At 41.4% G+C, this 16,045-nt stretch overlaps 1 protein-coding gene across 14 annotated transcripts in view; it reads left to right on the top strand.

The window, feature by feature from the left end:
• The window catches only part of LOC129779206 (regulating synaptic membrane exocytosis protein 2), a 143,339-nt gene that overhangs the window by 59,834 nt on the left and 67,460 nt on the right, over nucleotides 1-16,045 (top strand). For 11 of the 14 annotated variants that reach the window (XR_008743589.1, XR_008743588.1, XR_008743590.1 and 8 more), the window contains exons 7-12: nucleotides 1,685-2,247; nucleotides 13,054-13,252; nucleotides 13,480-13,680; nucleotides 13,920-14,191; nucleotides 14,258-14,395; nucleotides 14,461-14,598. Coding sequence is in view for 11 of the 14 variants with exons in the window: in XM_055786522.1 (XP_055642497.1) it covers nucleotides 1,685-2,247; nucleotides 13,054-13,252; nucleotides 13,480-13,680; nucleotides 13,920-14,191; nucleotides 14,258-14,395; nucleotides 14,461-14,598 (1,511 nt within the window). In the remaining 3 variants the exon portion in view is untranslated. The remainder of the gene's footprint in view (nucleotides 1-1,684; nucleotides 2,248-13,053; nucleotides 13,253-13,479; nucleotides 13,681-13,919; nucleotides 14,192-14,257; nucleotides 14,396-14,460; nucleotides 14,599-16,045) is intronic. The other 3 variants (XM_055786527.1, XM_055786528.1, XM_055786529.1) reach the window with 3 other exon arrangements.

Genomic DNA, 16,045 nt, shown 5'->3' with positions numbered 1-16,045 from the left:
CATGCCTGGCATCGAACATCGCTCACAAATTCTCGATAGAGTTGAGGTCCGGTCTTTGTGGAAAAAAAAGAAAAAAAAACTTGGTCTTCTTCACAGACTTCTGAAAAACGAACTTCTCATCAAGGCCCGTCGGGATCAGTGGAACCTCCAGATTTTCTCGCAGTATGTTGATATAGGAATCTACCGTCATTATCCTGTCGAGTTTTCACGAGACTTCCACTCCACCCCACGGAAAACACCCCCAGACCATCAAATTTCTCCTCCATGCTCCACCGTGCCTTGGTTATGGCCCTTCTGAAGCTCCTCATTCGATTTGCGCCACAGACGAACCCACCGCATTCTGTTAATCAGCTCGAATTTTGATTCGTTCGTCTTGAGAACCATTGTCCATTACATTAGGGGCTTATCAGCATGCTCCTCAACAAATTTAACCCGTTTGGCTTTGATAAATGGACACTTTCGGGCAACGTTGCTATGCAACCCCTGAGTAACGAGACGGCGACGAACAGTTCGACAGAAAAATGATGGCTAAAGGGTTTTCTGGATTTCAAAAACAGTTACCTTCGGATTCCTCTTGACTCTTGATCTTGATGTCTGTTACCGGATCTATTTTGCGTTTCCTACCTGTGTCAGGGCGACCCACTATTACTGAATCAAATGCGATCACGTGTACAAACGCACAAGACGTCAAATTGTCAGAACATCAACAATTGAGGGGTCTTCTTATGCGAATTTATCGGAAACTTACCAATTTTTGAAGTGGGCCCTTGCTTTCTAATTGTGTTCTAGATACTGATAGGGTTTCTTGTACTCAATTATCATATATACAATTATCACGACACGACTTTTGGTTCCCATAGTTGATTCATTGAGCGTCAAGAATTACGATTAATGTCTAGGTGTACGAAATTTGTTCTGGAAGCTCTTCAATCAACGTATTTTCTGTTGTCACTAAAAGTTCAATTTTGCTTCATAAATAGAACCGAAATAGGGAAGCGGATTAATAAATTTATAGACGATAGACGGAATCATTACGAGCAATGAAGTAATAATAATTTTAGGCAAATCTGATATAATCTCAAACTGAAATAATCATAAAATACTATGAATGATTATGATATCAGCTATACTAATTCTGGGGTATAGTGCAATTTATAGTGCTCTTGCAGTCATGAGAAACGATATAATTGGAGTTGATGGTGCTGTTAAAAGATTGGCTACGCCGAATCCTGTAGATCAGAAATCAAATGAAAATAAAAGAACTGTTACGCCATGCAGTTTATGTATCATAATATTCAGACTACGATTTTATGTTCGTCACATTGCTTCTGTGAAAATTTGGTTGACGAAAGTATTGAAACTACGTCAGAAGTTCCTAAACTATGTTTAACAGTACCAAGTTTATACTGAACTGCGTTAGCGTTGCTTCACATCGCGTGTTGTCAAACGTTACACATAAGAAACCATATGATGTATTTCAATTGTGTTGTTAAAATTAGGGGTTATGAATTTCAATCTATGCGTTGCTTTATTTATTTTCCTATGATGAGTTTTTTTTCCTAATTTATTATTATTGCTATTTTTAACCGGTAGTATGTTTAGTTTGTATATCAAACATCGTATACCTAATCTTGATTATTACTAGCAATTGTTGAGAGTTGTCCGCTTTCAAACCTTCTTACAGCCGGGCACCAAAAACAGTATTTTGATAATCACTCTCGACTGAATCCAAGCCAATACGATTATCGAGCAAGAAAGCTGGATGTACAACAAAGAAATAGTTATAATAGGACGAATCACAATCGATACCAAAGTCAGCAGACGCATTTGAATAATCAGCAGCCACTACCTCAGGTAGTGGTTGCCGATGACGCCATTATTTCTTCAACATACGATAATAACAATCATCACCACAGTAGTCATCATCAACAAACTCACCAGTCAGTGCCGCAATCCCATCAAGTTCATAATAGCCAATATCAGTATATACAGCAGAATAGTCAGTACAACTCGATTTCTGCTGGAAACGAACAGCCGGATTCGTACTGGGATGAACCGGCCGACAGTAGACGTTTCACTGAGCGAAGAAAGAAAACGGTGAGATTCGATGGACAGGATTCGGATGATTGGGGTAGGTGGGAATCGGAGCGTCAGGGCAGTCAGGATTCAGCGACTAAGGATTCGGGCATCGATACGAGCAGTACATTCACGAGTAGTGAAGATTCGAATCGAGGCGATGGTCCAAAGGTATTTTTTATAATTTTCAGTATCTTTGGATATTACAATTCATACATTCGAACCAATCACCAATTCACCGTAGAGTACAAAACCACATGCATTCGTTGATAGTCATCTTTTCATGAGCAACAGCCAAATCACTCGTTGAATACAGTTTGCGCTAATCTCTCCTTAGCCTAGCTATGAATCGCATGAATGATGTTGCTTTTGCATGTTTGCTTTATTGATTTTCTCTGCACCGAAACTGTTAAATATTATTTTTTATTCAAAATTGATTTCAGTCTGAGTGAGCCACGTTGTGTTACCATGATTTTGTGTTTGTGATATACTTCTTATGTCATATTCAAAACTGATATAAAACTGAACCAAAAAAATTCAATACTATTCTATAGTTGAAAACAAAGAGCAAATAATATGTCAAAATATTCGTATGACGGATGCAGAAAACTGCCGTGGAGTTTTTAATGTGTGTTTTGGCGACAAGTAATACGTTCCCACGTGAATAACGGAATAACATTGCAATCGACCATATGTTTGAAGGATGTCAGTCTTCCATTCATGTTTATATGGTTATACTTTTGACATTGATTAAATTCTACGTTCTACCTGCACTATACAGGGTGCTAAGTCCACATGTGTGATGAACGGTCATATTTTATAAGAAAATCGTTCTATGCGTATGGTCAAATCTAAAATATAACAGAGATATTGAACTTCTCTTGAGCCCAAACTGTTTGCCTTAAATTGACTCTACTTAAAAAAGAATGCTACTTAGAAGGATTTTGTTGCTTATATTTGAGAGATGACAACATTTGAAGGATGATAAACTCTATATAGTACCGTTTGTTTTATAATTGCAGTTCATTTTCGTGTAAAGGCGATCTGGCCTAGTGGTATCTATGTTGAATATGAGGCTAATATCGATATTTAGTGTGTCCCAAATCATTCTTGAAGGTTCAAAAACATTTGTTTTTTTTTTCAAGATTGAAAAACCTGTTTTATTCATTCAAGGATGTATTTGAGTTAATTCAGAAAAAATGACTCAATATGTACATCGACCCTAAAATTTCAAAAAGTTACCCTATTCATAATGTGAACATTTTTAAGTAACTTTTAAAAGTAAGTTTTGAGAGTAACTTTTTGAAATTCGAGATGACCATTTTCAATGGCACGCTAATGTACACCTTCCATCTCAATTACCGGACATTTGCGAGAGCACGAGTCTTTATACCATAGTTCTCTGACATAGTTTCCCCACGCCTTGGCGGTGTAAGCCTTTATAGAATCGACACTTGGTAATGAGTATCCACAATAGTGAATAGTCGAGGGGGTTAAAATCTGAACTGCTTGGTGCCAAATCCGGCCTGATCATCGGACCGTCGTGAGCCTTCAGGAGAGGGAGAAGCCGCTTTTGGAGACACTCTCTCAAATACACCTGTCCATTCATGGTGCTTGTGGTAACGAAATTTTTGCCAACATAAGAACTTGGTTAAATTAGACATTTAGTGTGTCCGGAGGTTCCCGGGAATATCTAACTTATTCTTGACAGTCAGATTTTCTGGATTTTTGGTTGAAGTTCGCCTTCACATATGTCTCGTCATCCATTACGCAGCAGTGTGGTTTCATTAACTTCTAGTTGTACAACTTCCGGGCACGGCTTTTTGCGACCGTATTCTGTTTCTCGTCATGGTTTGGAATCTTCTGAACCTTAAACATACATAGCTCAGCTCGAGTTTTGGTATTCTGCACGAAAGTCTTGCTCATATGCAGCTTTTTAGTCACATCTCGAACTTAGGCGTTCGGTTTCCGCTTAAAGGCCCCAACCACGCATTTGCGATCGTTCTCGTTGACCTGACGGCTTTCTTTTTCCGGATCTTCGCTTCCGTTCAGCAGTTAGACGTTTTTCGAACCGATAGCACGATGCGATAGATCCTTATTCTCGCATTGTTCTTTCGTTGCCATTTTGAAAACTTTTGGGCACCTGATGAAATCAACTCACAGAGCGAAAACAATACACATCAAACTATGTCCACGCAAAATTTCAATTAATTTTACCCAATGGATCAAAAGTTAGATCAATTTGAGTGTGTGCGGATTTTAAACGGTACACCCTTTATACAATTACAATTTCACAATTTCAGTGGAACATTCTCACTCTCCAGGGGCGAAATTTCGATTCCGGATTTCCCTTCTATGTGACCGATTTCATAACTTTTGCTGTGCGTGCGTACCTTGGTCGTCCACTTTTCTGGTTTCGTGGACGTGGTTCAACAAGGAGAGGATATGTCACGCGGTAAACAGTAGCCAAATAACATCCTATAAAAATCCACTTGATTAAAATTTTTTTACCGTGTTTTGTTTATCAATGTACCTCTTGGTTCTGACAGCTGGTTGTTTACATCTGACACAAACATAATTTTCGTAGCTGTTTAGTCAACTTTCGACGTGTTTTTGACGCTGTGGAAGCTTCCGAAAAATGGATGGAAAGCAAATCTCAACAAAAATCCGAAATTTGATTGCGTAAAGAGGAGAAGATTATTAGCGTCTCCGCTCTTGTATCAGTCTTACGTTTCGGTCCTCTTCCCGCAGAAGAAAACATTGGGCCTTATTCTCGTTTACACTTCACGGTGAAAATTAAGTGTCTCCGCGATGATAACGGTACGGTGTCGACATCTGGATACGAACTTAGTTTTCCGCTAAAACTTATCATTAAGATACAAAATTATCTTCAAATACAATTTTTGTAATAGATTTTACCACAAAGTTTTCGATTTACATTGAACTCTAATTTGATACGGAGGAGTTATTTTCATTGATAATTACCTTTTGAAATGTGTTCATTCTGTCTGAAAACACATTATTATCTTTGACGCTTCACTAAGTCGTAAAACGAAGTTCAATTGCGTGCCGTTAATTTCGTTCTCACCGTGAAGTTTCGCCACAAAATTGTTGGAGTAGCATCTCCGCTCCTGGTTTGTCCAGAAATTCTTGATGAGACGCAGGTGGGAGAAGTTCGGAGAGTTCGAAGGGACTTCGGAACAATCTCTATCATCAAGCGGTTAGGGTAGTCCAGTGACTTCTTCGCGTAATGGTCGGAGACCGGGTCTGGCCAAAACACCACATCCTCGTCCGGATGATATTTTGGACGAAGGAGGCAACTTCCGTCAGGCACTTTGTGTTGTAAATCTTTCCGTTCACTGCAAGTCCCGGACAGAAGGAGATTGGCTTTGACATCCTATTTTCGCTGATGGTTACCCACAGAAGCATCTTCTTTGGGAACTTGGTGTCGGAGATGTACTTCACGTCGGAACTTACCTCCTTAGTGGGGGACGTAATATAGCTGGTTCCCTGCGAGCCGTTGCCATCTTGCTTTAAATACGTCTCGTCGTCCATGACGATCGCGACGTTCCGCTTCCCTGAAAAAATTCATTCTCCATCACTTTCAGTTCTTCATTTCTGTTCCGACACGGCCTGTCTTAACTTACGTTTCTGCATGATAATGTCCATCTCCGCTTGGTATTTTTTCACTGTTAGGCCCATTGTTTCGACCTCTCGACTCAAAAAATTGGAATGATTCAGAAACCTATCCCTCCATCTTCTGCTTTTGCTTCAGAAGCAGTTCAAGATCGCGTAGCACCGTCGGACGGCCGAAACCAGGCTTCCGTTCAATGCTCTCATTCTTCTCCAGAAGTGTTTTATTTATTTTACTTATTTATTTATTTTGGATTAACGTCTTTACAACATGGCCTGATTCACATTTTTTCTCCAATTAACTCGGTTCGTGGCTATCTCTCTCCAATTCCGCGGGCACCCTGTGCTCTCAATGTCATGATCCACTTCGTTTAATCACCTTGCTCGTGCGCTCCCCGTCGTCTCGTACCAGCCGGAATCCCGATAAACACCATTTTTGCAGGATAGTTGTCCGACATTCTTGCAACATATCCTGCCCAGTGTATCCTTCCAGCTTTGATCACTTTCTGGATATTGGGTTCGCCGGTGAGTTGCGGGAGCTCGTGGTTCATCCTCCGCCTCCATACGCCATCCTCCTGTACACCGCCGAAGATGGTTCTTAACACCCATCGTTCAAAGACTCCGAGTGCTTGCAGAGTTTTCCAAGATTTTTGACTGTAGAGGACAACTGGTCTTATGAGCATTGCAACTGGTCTTATGAACTGGTCTTATGAACATTTTGCACGACTGCTACATCTGTTTGATCTTAAGTGTTTGTGGACAATGTCTACGTCATCAGCGAAGCAGATGAGTTTACTGGATCTATTGAAAATCGTATCATGCGAGTTAAACGCTGCTCGTCTCATAACACTCTCTAGCGCAGTGTTGAACAGCGGGCAAGAGAGACCATCACCTTGTCGAAGCCCCCGATATTCACACACAGCACTGTATTCTATCTATCTAAGCCTCAACCAGTCTTATCAGCTGTACAGGGAAGCCGTTTTCGTCCATCATTCTCCATAGCTCTCTTCGTGTTGTTGAATCGTATGCGGCTTTCAAGTCGATGAATAGATGGTGCGTAGGGACTCTGTACTCATGGTATTTCTGAAGAATCTGCCGCAAGGTAAAGTTTTGATCAGTAGTAGACCGATCGTCGATGAAGTCGGCCTGATAACCTCCCACGAACCTGTTTGTCATTGGCGATAGACGAAGGAAGATGATTTAGGAAAGCACTTTGTAGGCGGCATTCAGGACGGTGATTGCACGAAAGTTTTCGCAGTCTAGTTTATCTCCTTTCTTGAAGATAGGGCAAATCACCCTATCTTTCCACTCATCCGGTAGCTGTTCTGTTTTCCAAATTCTGACAATCAACCGATGTAGATAATTAGCCAACATTTCCGGGCTCATCTTGATAAGTTCCTCTCCGATGCCATCTTTGCCAGTTGATTTTTTGTTCCTAAGCTGTTTGATAGCAATCCTAACTACAGCGTCTTAACCATCACTAGGTAGTGATTCGAATCGATGTTGGCGCCTCGATAAGTCCTGACGTCAGTTATGTCCGAGAAATACCGACTGACTATCAGAACATGGTCTATCTGAAATACTGTTTGATTTGGTGACCTTCAGGTGTATTGGTGGAGGATTTTGTGTTGAAAGAAGGTACTGCGTATGGCCATATTCTTAGGCGAAATGGTGTCGAAATTGATGAGTCTTAGGTCGTTTTCATTTGTTAACTGGTGTGCGCTGTACATACCAATTACAGGCTTGAACTCATCTTTACCGATCTGGGCATTGAAATCTCCGATGATGATCTTGATGTTTTGTACAGCGTTCGTATTCGCATTCCAGCTGCGCGTAGATTTTATCTTTGTCATCATCGAGACTTATGAGGGCTGTGTTAATGATGCTGATGTTGAAGAATCGGCCCTTAATCCTCAATCTGCACATTCTTGGGTTGATTGGCCACCATCCAATCACACACTTCTGCATATTGCTCATCAAAATGAGAGCTGTACCTAGCTCGTTAGTGTTGTCGCAGCTGGTATGACCGAAACGTTCGTACTGTAAATCCTCTTCAACATACTTCCTGCAACGCTACGACAAACTTGCGGTTTTTCAATAGTTCGGACAGTACACGAGTACCTCCGATGAAACTGAGAAATCGCCAATTCCACGTTCCAAGTTTCCAATCGTTAGTTCGTTTTCGTCGCCTGGGCCTGTGTCGATTAGTCCAGTCCAAATCTTCTATTGTATCGTTCGTTGCTTGGTGTTTTAGTGGTGCGGCTTGAAAGGCCTGCGACCATCCCCACTATCTTTCAGGAGGATCATCGTGATACTGCTGCTTTACGTCCCGAATACCACCAGGGCTAGGCAACGGCGCTTATAGCGGCATCAATTCGCTTAGAGAAGCTGTTTCCGGGTTTTTGTGGCTTTTCTTGGGGACAGGCAATTCCCAATAATGCTCACCTTACTACGGCCTAGACAGTCCCCCTGAACCAGTACAAACAAGACAAACGATCTATGACGATAGAATTTCTGACCCAAACGGGAATCGAACCCGACTCCACCATCTTGACAAGCGCAATGAGGACCACAAGGATATTCTAGTTACCGGAACGGGCATATCTGGCGGATTCAAAGTATTTGACCTGTAATTGTCCACTTTCTTCTCGACGGGATGGAGCTCCAAGTACGCACAAACCATGGAGTGCAGTTGCTTTACTATTTTCGTCATAGCTTCAGCAGTTCAACTGAAAGTACTGTCAAATTTTGTCTGAAAACTCGTCTGAACGCGATATTATTCTTTTATATATGTCACTAAAACATATAGATTTTCTAGCACTGAAAGAAGTGGAACATACACTTTTGACTTCATTGCGTCTAGTCCAGCGTTACTCAACCTTTTTTTCAGACGTGCCACAACCACGTGTTGGTCGCGGGTGTTGCGGGCCGCAAAAATTGAATAATCGGAAAAAGTTACCAACAAGACGTTCACGATTTATCTGTCATCCCGCTAGCGATCAGCAGAAGGCAGCGGCACCCAGTGTTTCCTAATGGTCTTTCTCAATGCCAAGTTTTAATTATTAGGTGTACCGATAGGTTTCTTCGGTTTTACAACAGATGGCGTAACTTGATTTGATCAAATTTCCAGGAATTCGTTGGAAAGCTACTGTCATTGTGCGTCTATTGTGCGTCTATGTATATGTCAAAAACCGTAAGCGTAAACAAGATAGTTTTTTGCCACTTCGAATATGTAGAATTTCGTACCAACGAGAGTGTTCGTGTGGGGAGTGTTTCTTCATTTTTTCAATATGAAGAAAAAAGCTGCGGAAAGTCATCGCATAAGTTTGAAGATGAAGAATTGGAGGCTTTACTCGATCAAGATCCGTTACAAACGCAATAGAACTTGCAGATACACTTGGAGAAGCTAAGCAAACCACATCCGATCGTTTAAAAGCAATGGGAATGATCCGAAAGATAGGACATTGGGTGCCGTATGAATGGAAGTCACGTGACGTCGAACGCCGTTTTTTCACGTGCGAACAACTGCTCCAACGGCATAAAAGAAAGGTTTTTGTTGCATCGAATCGTTACTGGCGATGAAAAGTTGGTCCATTACGACAATCCTAAACGTCGGGCAATGTATGGACATCGACGGCCGCGCGATATATTCACGGCCAGAAGGTTATGCTGTCTATTTGGTGGGACCAGCTGGGTGCGGTGTACTATGAGCAGTTAAAACCGAACGAAACCGTTACGGGGAACCTCTACCGACGGATGCGTTTGAGCCGTGTACTAAAACGGCCACAATACGAGCAAAGACACAATAAAGTTATTTTGCAGCACGACAATGCTCGGCTGCATGTCGCGAAACCGGTCAAAACATACTTGGAAACGCTGAAATGGGAGGTTCTATCCCACCCGCCATATCCTCCAGACATTGCTCTGTCCGATTACTACCTTTTTCGATCGATGTAACATGGCCTGGTTAACCAGCTTTGCAATTTTGATGATGTCAAAAATTGGATCGATTCGTGGTTAGCCGACAAACCGTCCGATTATTTCCGCATGGGAAAAAGTTGTGACTAGCGATGGGTAATACTTTGAATATTTAATTTGTAACCATTTTTGCAGAATAAAGCATTAATTTTTGAAAAGAAAAAACGAAGAAACCTACCGGTACTCCTAATATTTTTAGTTTTCCAAACTAAATTTTTTTAGCCTAGAGAAAATTGAACTGAGAAAGTCTGATAAAGCCTCTATAATTCAAAACATCATCATCATTACACCAATAAAATCGAACACTCTCTTAAATTCACAGATGCTCTCTCTCAGTATGCATCGCGAATATTCTTCTCGTGCTATACAAAGTGCGCAATAATTCGTACGTGTGATTCAATCATACACAATCAAACTCCTCATAATGGTATGAAAACGACGCGAAACGTACTATTTATATTTATATTCTGCTTTGCCTCTGCCTGTCAGTGAAAGCTCTGCACTATGCATACTTCGCGCATATTCCAAGAACGCATTCTGAGGCGAAACAATTTGCACGCCCGTTCAATACGGTAGTAGAATAGAATTTGAGGTTGGTCGGGGCGAGTAAAATATTTTTAGTGATTTCACGGCCATTCGACGACATGCATCAACCGTCGGTGATTTGGTGATTTCGAGAGTTTGCTCATAAAGATCATAAAGCCTCAGTACAGATGCAGAAATGACGTGGTGCAAAAATATAGAAGCACTCTCCACCAGACGGCATGAAAATCGATAAATCGCATTCACCGAACAAAATTATACCACAATATACCATCAAACTATCTTACATTCTTCCTTCGTATCGAGCAGCTGTGTCTGACATCAGTATCGAGAAAGACTAGCTGGAACAAGAGTGTGACTTGAATAATGATGATCATGGTTTCAATTATCTTTTTGAATTTGGCTAACGTGCCCACTGGAACTTTTGCCGTCTCAACGCAGGTATTAACTAGCATCATTTTTATGAGCACTTAGTTGAGATTTCTTATGCCAATTAACGGGCCTGGAATGTATTCTGAGTGGCAAGCTCTATAATACGCGTGTTCCAGTGCAGGTCGGAAGAATTTTCTTTGACGAAACCCCCCCCCCACCAGAGCGGGAAATCGAACCTGAACCCCCGGGACAATAATGTGTGCGCTGGTTTGAATTATGAAGGCCAATTTGGAAAACTGAACTAAACTATTTGGAAAACTTCGTCTACTACTGATCGCTAGCTAGATGACTGATGAGTCGTGAATACTGTGAATTCATGAATAACTTGTTTATACTCAATTAAGTGAGAACGGGCGGAGCTCAAATTACAATGCTCTTACTATTCGTAAAACGAACGCTGGTTTCATTCTGGTTGTTTATATTAGGCTGTCAAAAAAGTCCTGCGGTATTTCCGCGGGGTGTCGTTGTAAGCGCGTAGTTCTAGTTGTATTCATTGTATCGAGTCATACTATAGCTTGTTGGAAAGGGCTATAATATAGTCCTTGACAGTGTTTTGTTTGGTTAAGTCGTTCGTGAGTTATAGTGTCGCAAATATGGAGGAAAATAAAGAGAAAATCCGACATATTTTACAGTACTACTATGACAAAGGCAAAAATGCATCTCAAGCTGCCAATAAAATTTGTGCAGTTTATGGACCCGATACAGTTTCTATTTCCACCGCACAACGATGGTTTCAACGTTTTCGTTCTGGTGTAGAGGTCGTGGAAGATGCGCCACGCTCCGGAAGGCCTGTCGTCGAAAATTGCGACAAAATCGCTGAATTAGCCGAGAAAGACCGGCATGGTAGCAGCCGTAGCATCGGCCAAGAGCTGGGGATAAGTCATCAAACCGTTATTAACCATTTGAAGAAGCTTGGATTCACAAAGAAGCTCGATGTATGGGTGCCACACACGTTGACGCAAAAAAACATCTTTGACCGTATCGACGCATGTGAATCGCTGCTGAATCGCAACAAAATCGACCCGTTTCTGAAGCGGATGGTGACTGCCGATGAAAAGTGGGTCACTTACGATAACGTGAAGCGCAAACGGTCGTGGTCGAAGCCCGCTGAAGCGGTTCAGACGGTGGCCAAGCCCTCATTAACGGCCTGGAAGGTTCTGCTGTGTGTTTGGTGGGATTGTCAAGGAATAATCTATTATGAGCTGCTTCCCTATGGCCAAACGCTCAATTCGGACCTGTACTGCCAACAACTGGACCGATTGAAGGTAGCACTCATGAAGAAGAGGCCATCTTTGATAAACAGAGGCCGCATTGTCTTCCATCAGGACAACGCCAGGCCACACACTTCTTTGGTGACGCGCCAGAAGCTCCGGGAGCTCGGATGGGAGGTTCTTTTGCATCCGCCGTATAGTCCGGACCTTGCACCAAGTGACTACCACCTGTTTTTGTCCATGGCGAACGAGCTAGGTAGTCAGAAGTTAGCCACAAAAGAGGCCTGTGAAAATTGGCTATCCGAGTTTTTTTGCCAATAAGGAACAGGGGTATTATGAAGTTGGCATCTCGTTGGGAACAAGTCATCGAACAAAACGGCGCATATTTGACTTAAAACAGATGATTGTAACTAATTTTATGAACAAATGAAAATTCAAAAAAAAATACCGCAGGACTTTTTTGACAGCCTAATATATTTCAACAAGTTAATAATAAAATAGAATGTATGAAATATATTGTTTCTAAACGATTGGAATGGTTGAGATGAGTGTGGAAATGAAATATCATAAATTCGTATTCACGACATCCTAATGCTAACAATATTTTGTGATTATTGAAGCTCGCCCCAATTTTCTCTGCGATAAGCAATAATCTGAGACAACATTTCTCCAAGTATCCTATGAATCTTAGTTTTTGGCTACATCGGATCAGTATACAGCTAATCATATGTAAATACATTGAACGTGTGCAGTGAATAGCTTCTCACAATGGTCTGGTTTTCTATTTTGTAAAGTCATGCATTTTTGGTGCACCTCAGTGATATTTCTGTTCATTTTTTGAATATATTTTTTTCACCCTCTTGTTTCTATCGTTTCTAAAGCAGATACATACACTTTATTTCGCTATTTGACGTTCTGAGGTCTACTCTTGATTCATCTGTTGAACTTTACAAACTATTTTCTCGACTGTACGAACAAACACAAAAAATGGCTGATGAATTCGATGTGTTTAGAAACATTTCATTCGTTATTTTATCGAATTAAATTGGATGTGATCATTACGGTTTGGTTAGATTTCTATTAGATGATTTATACATACATAATATATACATATTTATCGAATAGTAGTCTTGAACTGTTATCGAAATGAAGCAAAGATCGATTTTGAAACTCCACACAGAACCCTGTTAGTTGGCAAGTGTCAGCAGATGGTAGTCGTATGATTGGCCATATGGTATTGCAAAGAAATATAGACGGTGAAGACGTTTTAGGACTCAAGATTCGAGGTGGGCAGGTACTGCCAAACGACGAGAAGGCTGCGATAGTAGAACAAGTGCAACGTGGTTCGATTGCTGACCTGGAAGGACACATTAGACCAGGTAATTAACATTCGTTTGAAAACCCAGAATAAATCATGGTATTCGATAGCACTCTTTTCAATTGAATGTGACAGAAGACAAAAGTTTTTCATATAAGGTTCCCTCCCCTCAAGAAACCGCTTCCGTTCCAAAAACCCATTAATGTAGCCCTGTCATGTGTGGGGTAGTTGCACGCCAGTTTAATTATTTCCGCTTCCAATCTCTTGTTCAAATCTACGCGTTTTCAGGTGACGAAGTGGTGGAATGGAATGGCCATTCGTTGCGCGGTAAATCCGCACAAGATGTATACGATATTATCGGTGCTAGTAGACTGCAACATTTGGTAGAATTACTCGTAACACGTGCGATATTGATAAATCGCAAAAACACTCAAGCATCCTGGCGAAACTGCCACTCGCCGACGCGAGTTCAAGCACATCACAGAGGAGGTATTAGTAACAGCTTTTCCGTCAGTAGAAGAGATCATTCTGTAGCAACCTATCTTGACTAAAACGAACTTTTGGCGTCCATAGCTGTCTTGCTACCAAAAAGAAAACCGATGTTCTAAAATTAGGGATATAAGAATATAAATGTTAATTTTTGTTGGATTTTGTGTACCTTTGAGCGGTCTCTATGTGGCACTTACTCCCTTGTAATCTCTACTAATCGTGTGTACCTGCTTCCACAGAAAGTTATGAGCGACGTGATAAACCAAGCGTATTAGTGACATCTCCGGGATCACCTGATCTGCACAGCGTTCGAGGCTACTCCGCAAATCTTCGATATCCTAATAGACTGACACCAGCTGCGACGGTCTCGCAGCAGGAGAATAGCGTTGGGGGACGCGTTCAACTGAAGTTGGGCTTCGAACCAAGCTCGCTTCAACTGATTGTGACGATAGTTTGTGCTGCTGGACTTATATCGAGAGTAAATGCGGCCGCACGAAATCCTTACGCTAAAGTAAGATATATTTTTATGTTTACAGCGGATACAGGTCTTCTGCAATATTGTTTTTTTTCGTTCCAGATTTGTTTACTTCCCGATCGAAGTGAAAAATCGAAAAGACGAACGAAAACTCTGGCGTTGACAAACGATCCGCGCTGGGGTCAAACTTTTGTCTATGAAGGCCTTCGAAGAGCTGATCTGCAGAATCGTTTATTCGAAGCAAGTGTTCAATTTACTTTGAGAAGACTATTTAACTTTTCTAAGCCTTGAAACAACAATTACAGGTTACTGTATGGGATTACGTACGCTACGGGGCCAACGATTTTCTTGGCGAAGTGATCATTGACCTAGCGACACATCCACTGGACGACGAATCTGAATGGTATATTCTGCAACCGCATCAAGAATCTTTGAGAGAATCAGTACGTATTCGATCGCTGCTTTTTTAATACTAATTTTCTTTATTCTACATTTTGTTCGATTTTTTCGATTGTTCGTAGAGTACCTTATCATACCGGAGTCAAGAGAGTCCATATTTTATTAAAAAAATACCGTAATATCACAATGTTGTCTTTCCTAGAAACAAAAAGTTAGACCCTTACTGCTAGTCGTTTAATATTGACGCATTATTTTCAGTTTAATATTGCGGCTGCATCCAAAACCGGACATGTATATTTCGCAAATAGACATCAGCCTTCGCCGTTGGTTGTTGTTGTGTCTATTTGAAGATTGTTCTTTATTTTATTGGTTGCCGCTGATCATTGAAAGTAAAAAAATAATCATTTGATTACTTCGAAAACGTAGAAAAATGATTGAACATCTAGGCTGTGCAACCAGAATTAGCGCTGCGTTAAAGGTATAGTTTTGAACCGGTGTTTTGATTTTGAAATAAAAAAAAATGTTTGTATCTTTTTATGGATTAAATTAATTTTTATATTAAGTTAACTAAGGCTTGTTTGCTACAAAATCTGGATACACAAACTTTGGGATAGAACAAAATCGCTGTCAGTTTGGTCCAAATTACATTTATTCGTGCAAAACTAGATAAGGTGCGTGAAAAATTTACTTTGTAACTTCATTTTTTATACACCATTCATTAGTGAAGTAAACAATAGTTGTGTTCGGACCCGCCGTAGCGTAAGAACACACTAGATGGGTCTCCCGCGCGGCTTTTGCAATGACAAGCCACAGCGGGAACACATCCAGCGGCTTTCTACGGCTTCACTAGCTGTCACTATTGGATTGACATGGTCTATTCTACATGATTCATTTTAACTTCTTAATCTGTCGTGCCTTCCCATGGCACCACGTTATGATTCATGATTGGGGTGGATAGCGTCGCTTTCATCGGAATTCCACCGGATGACTGCAGCTTGCAGGAAGTGCACTCGAGTGTATATTCCTTGCAGTGTCCTCGTCACGTGACCATTCTGACCTATTCATCCGGGTCAGAGTCTACTTTCGTGCTGCGGCCGATGGGTCAAGAGATCAGTGCCTTGTCTTCCTCCTTAGTTGGATGACCATCGGTCCGACCCTCAGCTCGACCTCTGGAGAAGCACGCTGGTTGACGTTGTAGAGTTGCGAGATATGCTCTTTTCGCCAACGCTTCCACTGCTGCTTGACGAGCTGTTGAAACAGCTGGAAGTGTTCGAGACAATTTGTTGGAACGTCTGTATAGTCCAGATCTGGAATCGCCAGCAGTGAAGAGAAAGCGTGAGAAAGCGAACCGGGGTCAGAGCTATCAGTTCATCCGGGTCCTCGGAGAGTGGTGTCAATGGGCTAGAGTTCATTGGCACATTAACCTGAGCAAGAAAGGTGGTCATGTTCTGGAAAGATAGCCCACGTTGCCCGAGAAGCTTAATCAGTGAA

Source organism: Toxorhynchites rutilus, chromosome 3 (genome assembly GCF_029784135.1).
Source record: "Toxorhynchites rutilus septentrionalis strain SRP chromosome 3, ASM2978413v1, whole genome shotgun sequence".
In the NCBI taxonomy this organism is placed as follows: Eukaryota; Metazoa; Arthropoda; class Insecta; order Diptera; family Culicidae; genus Toxorhynchites; species Toxorhynchites rutilus.
This window is presented reverse-complemented; position numbering and strand designations above follow the sequence as displayed.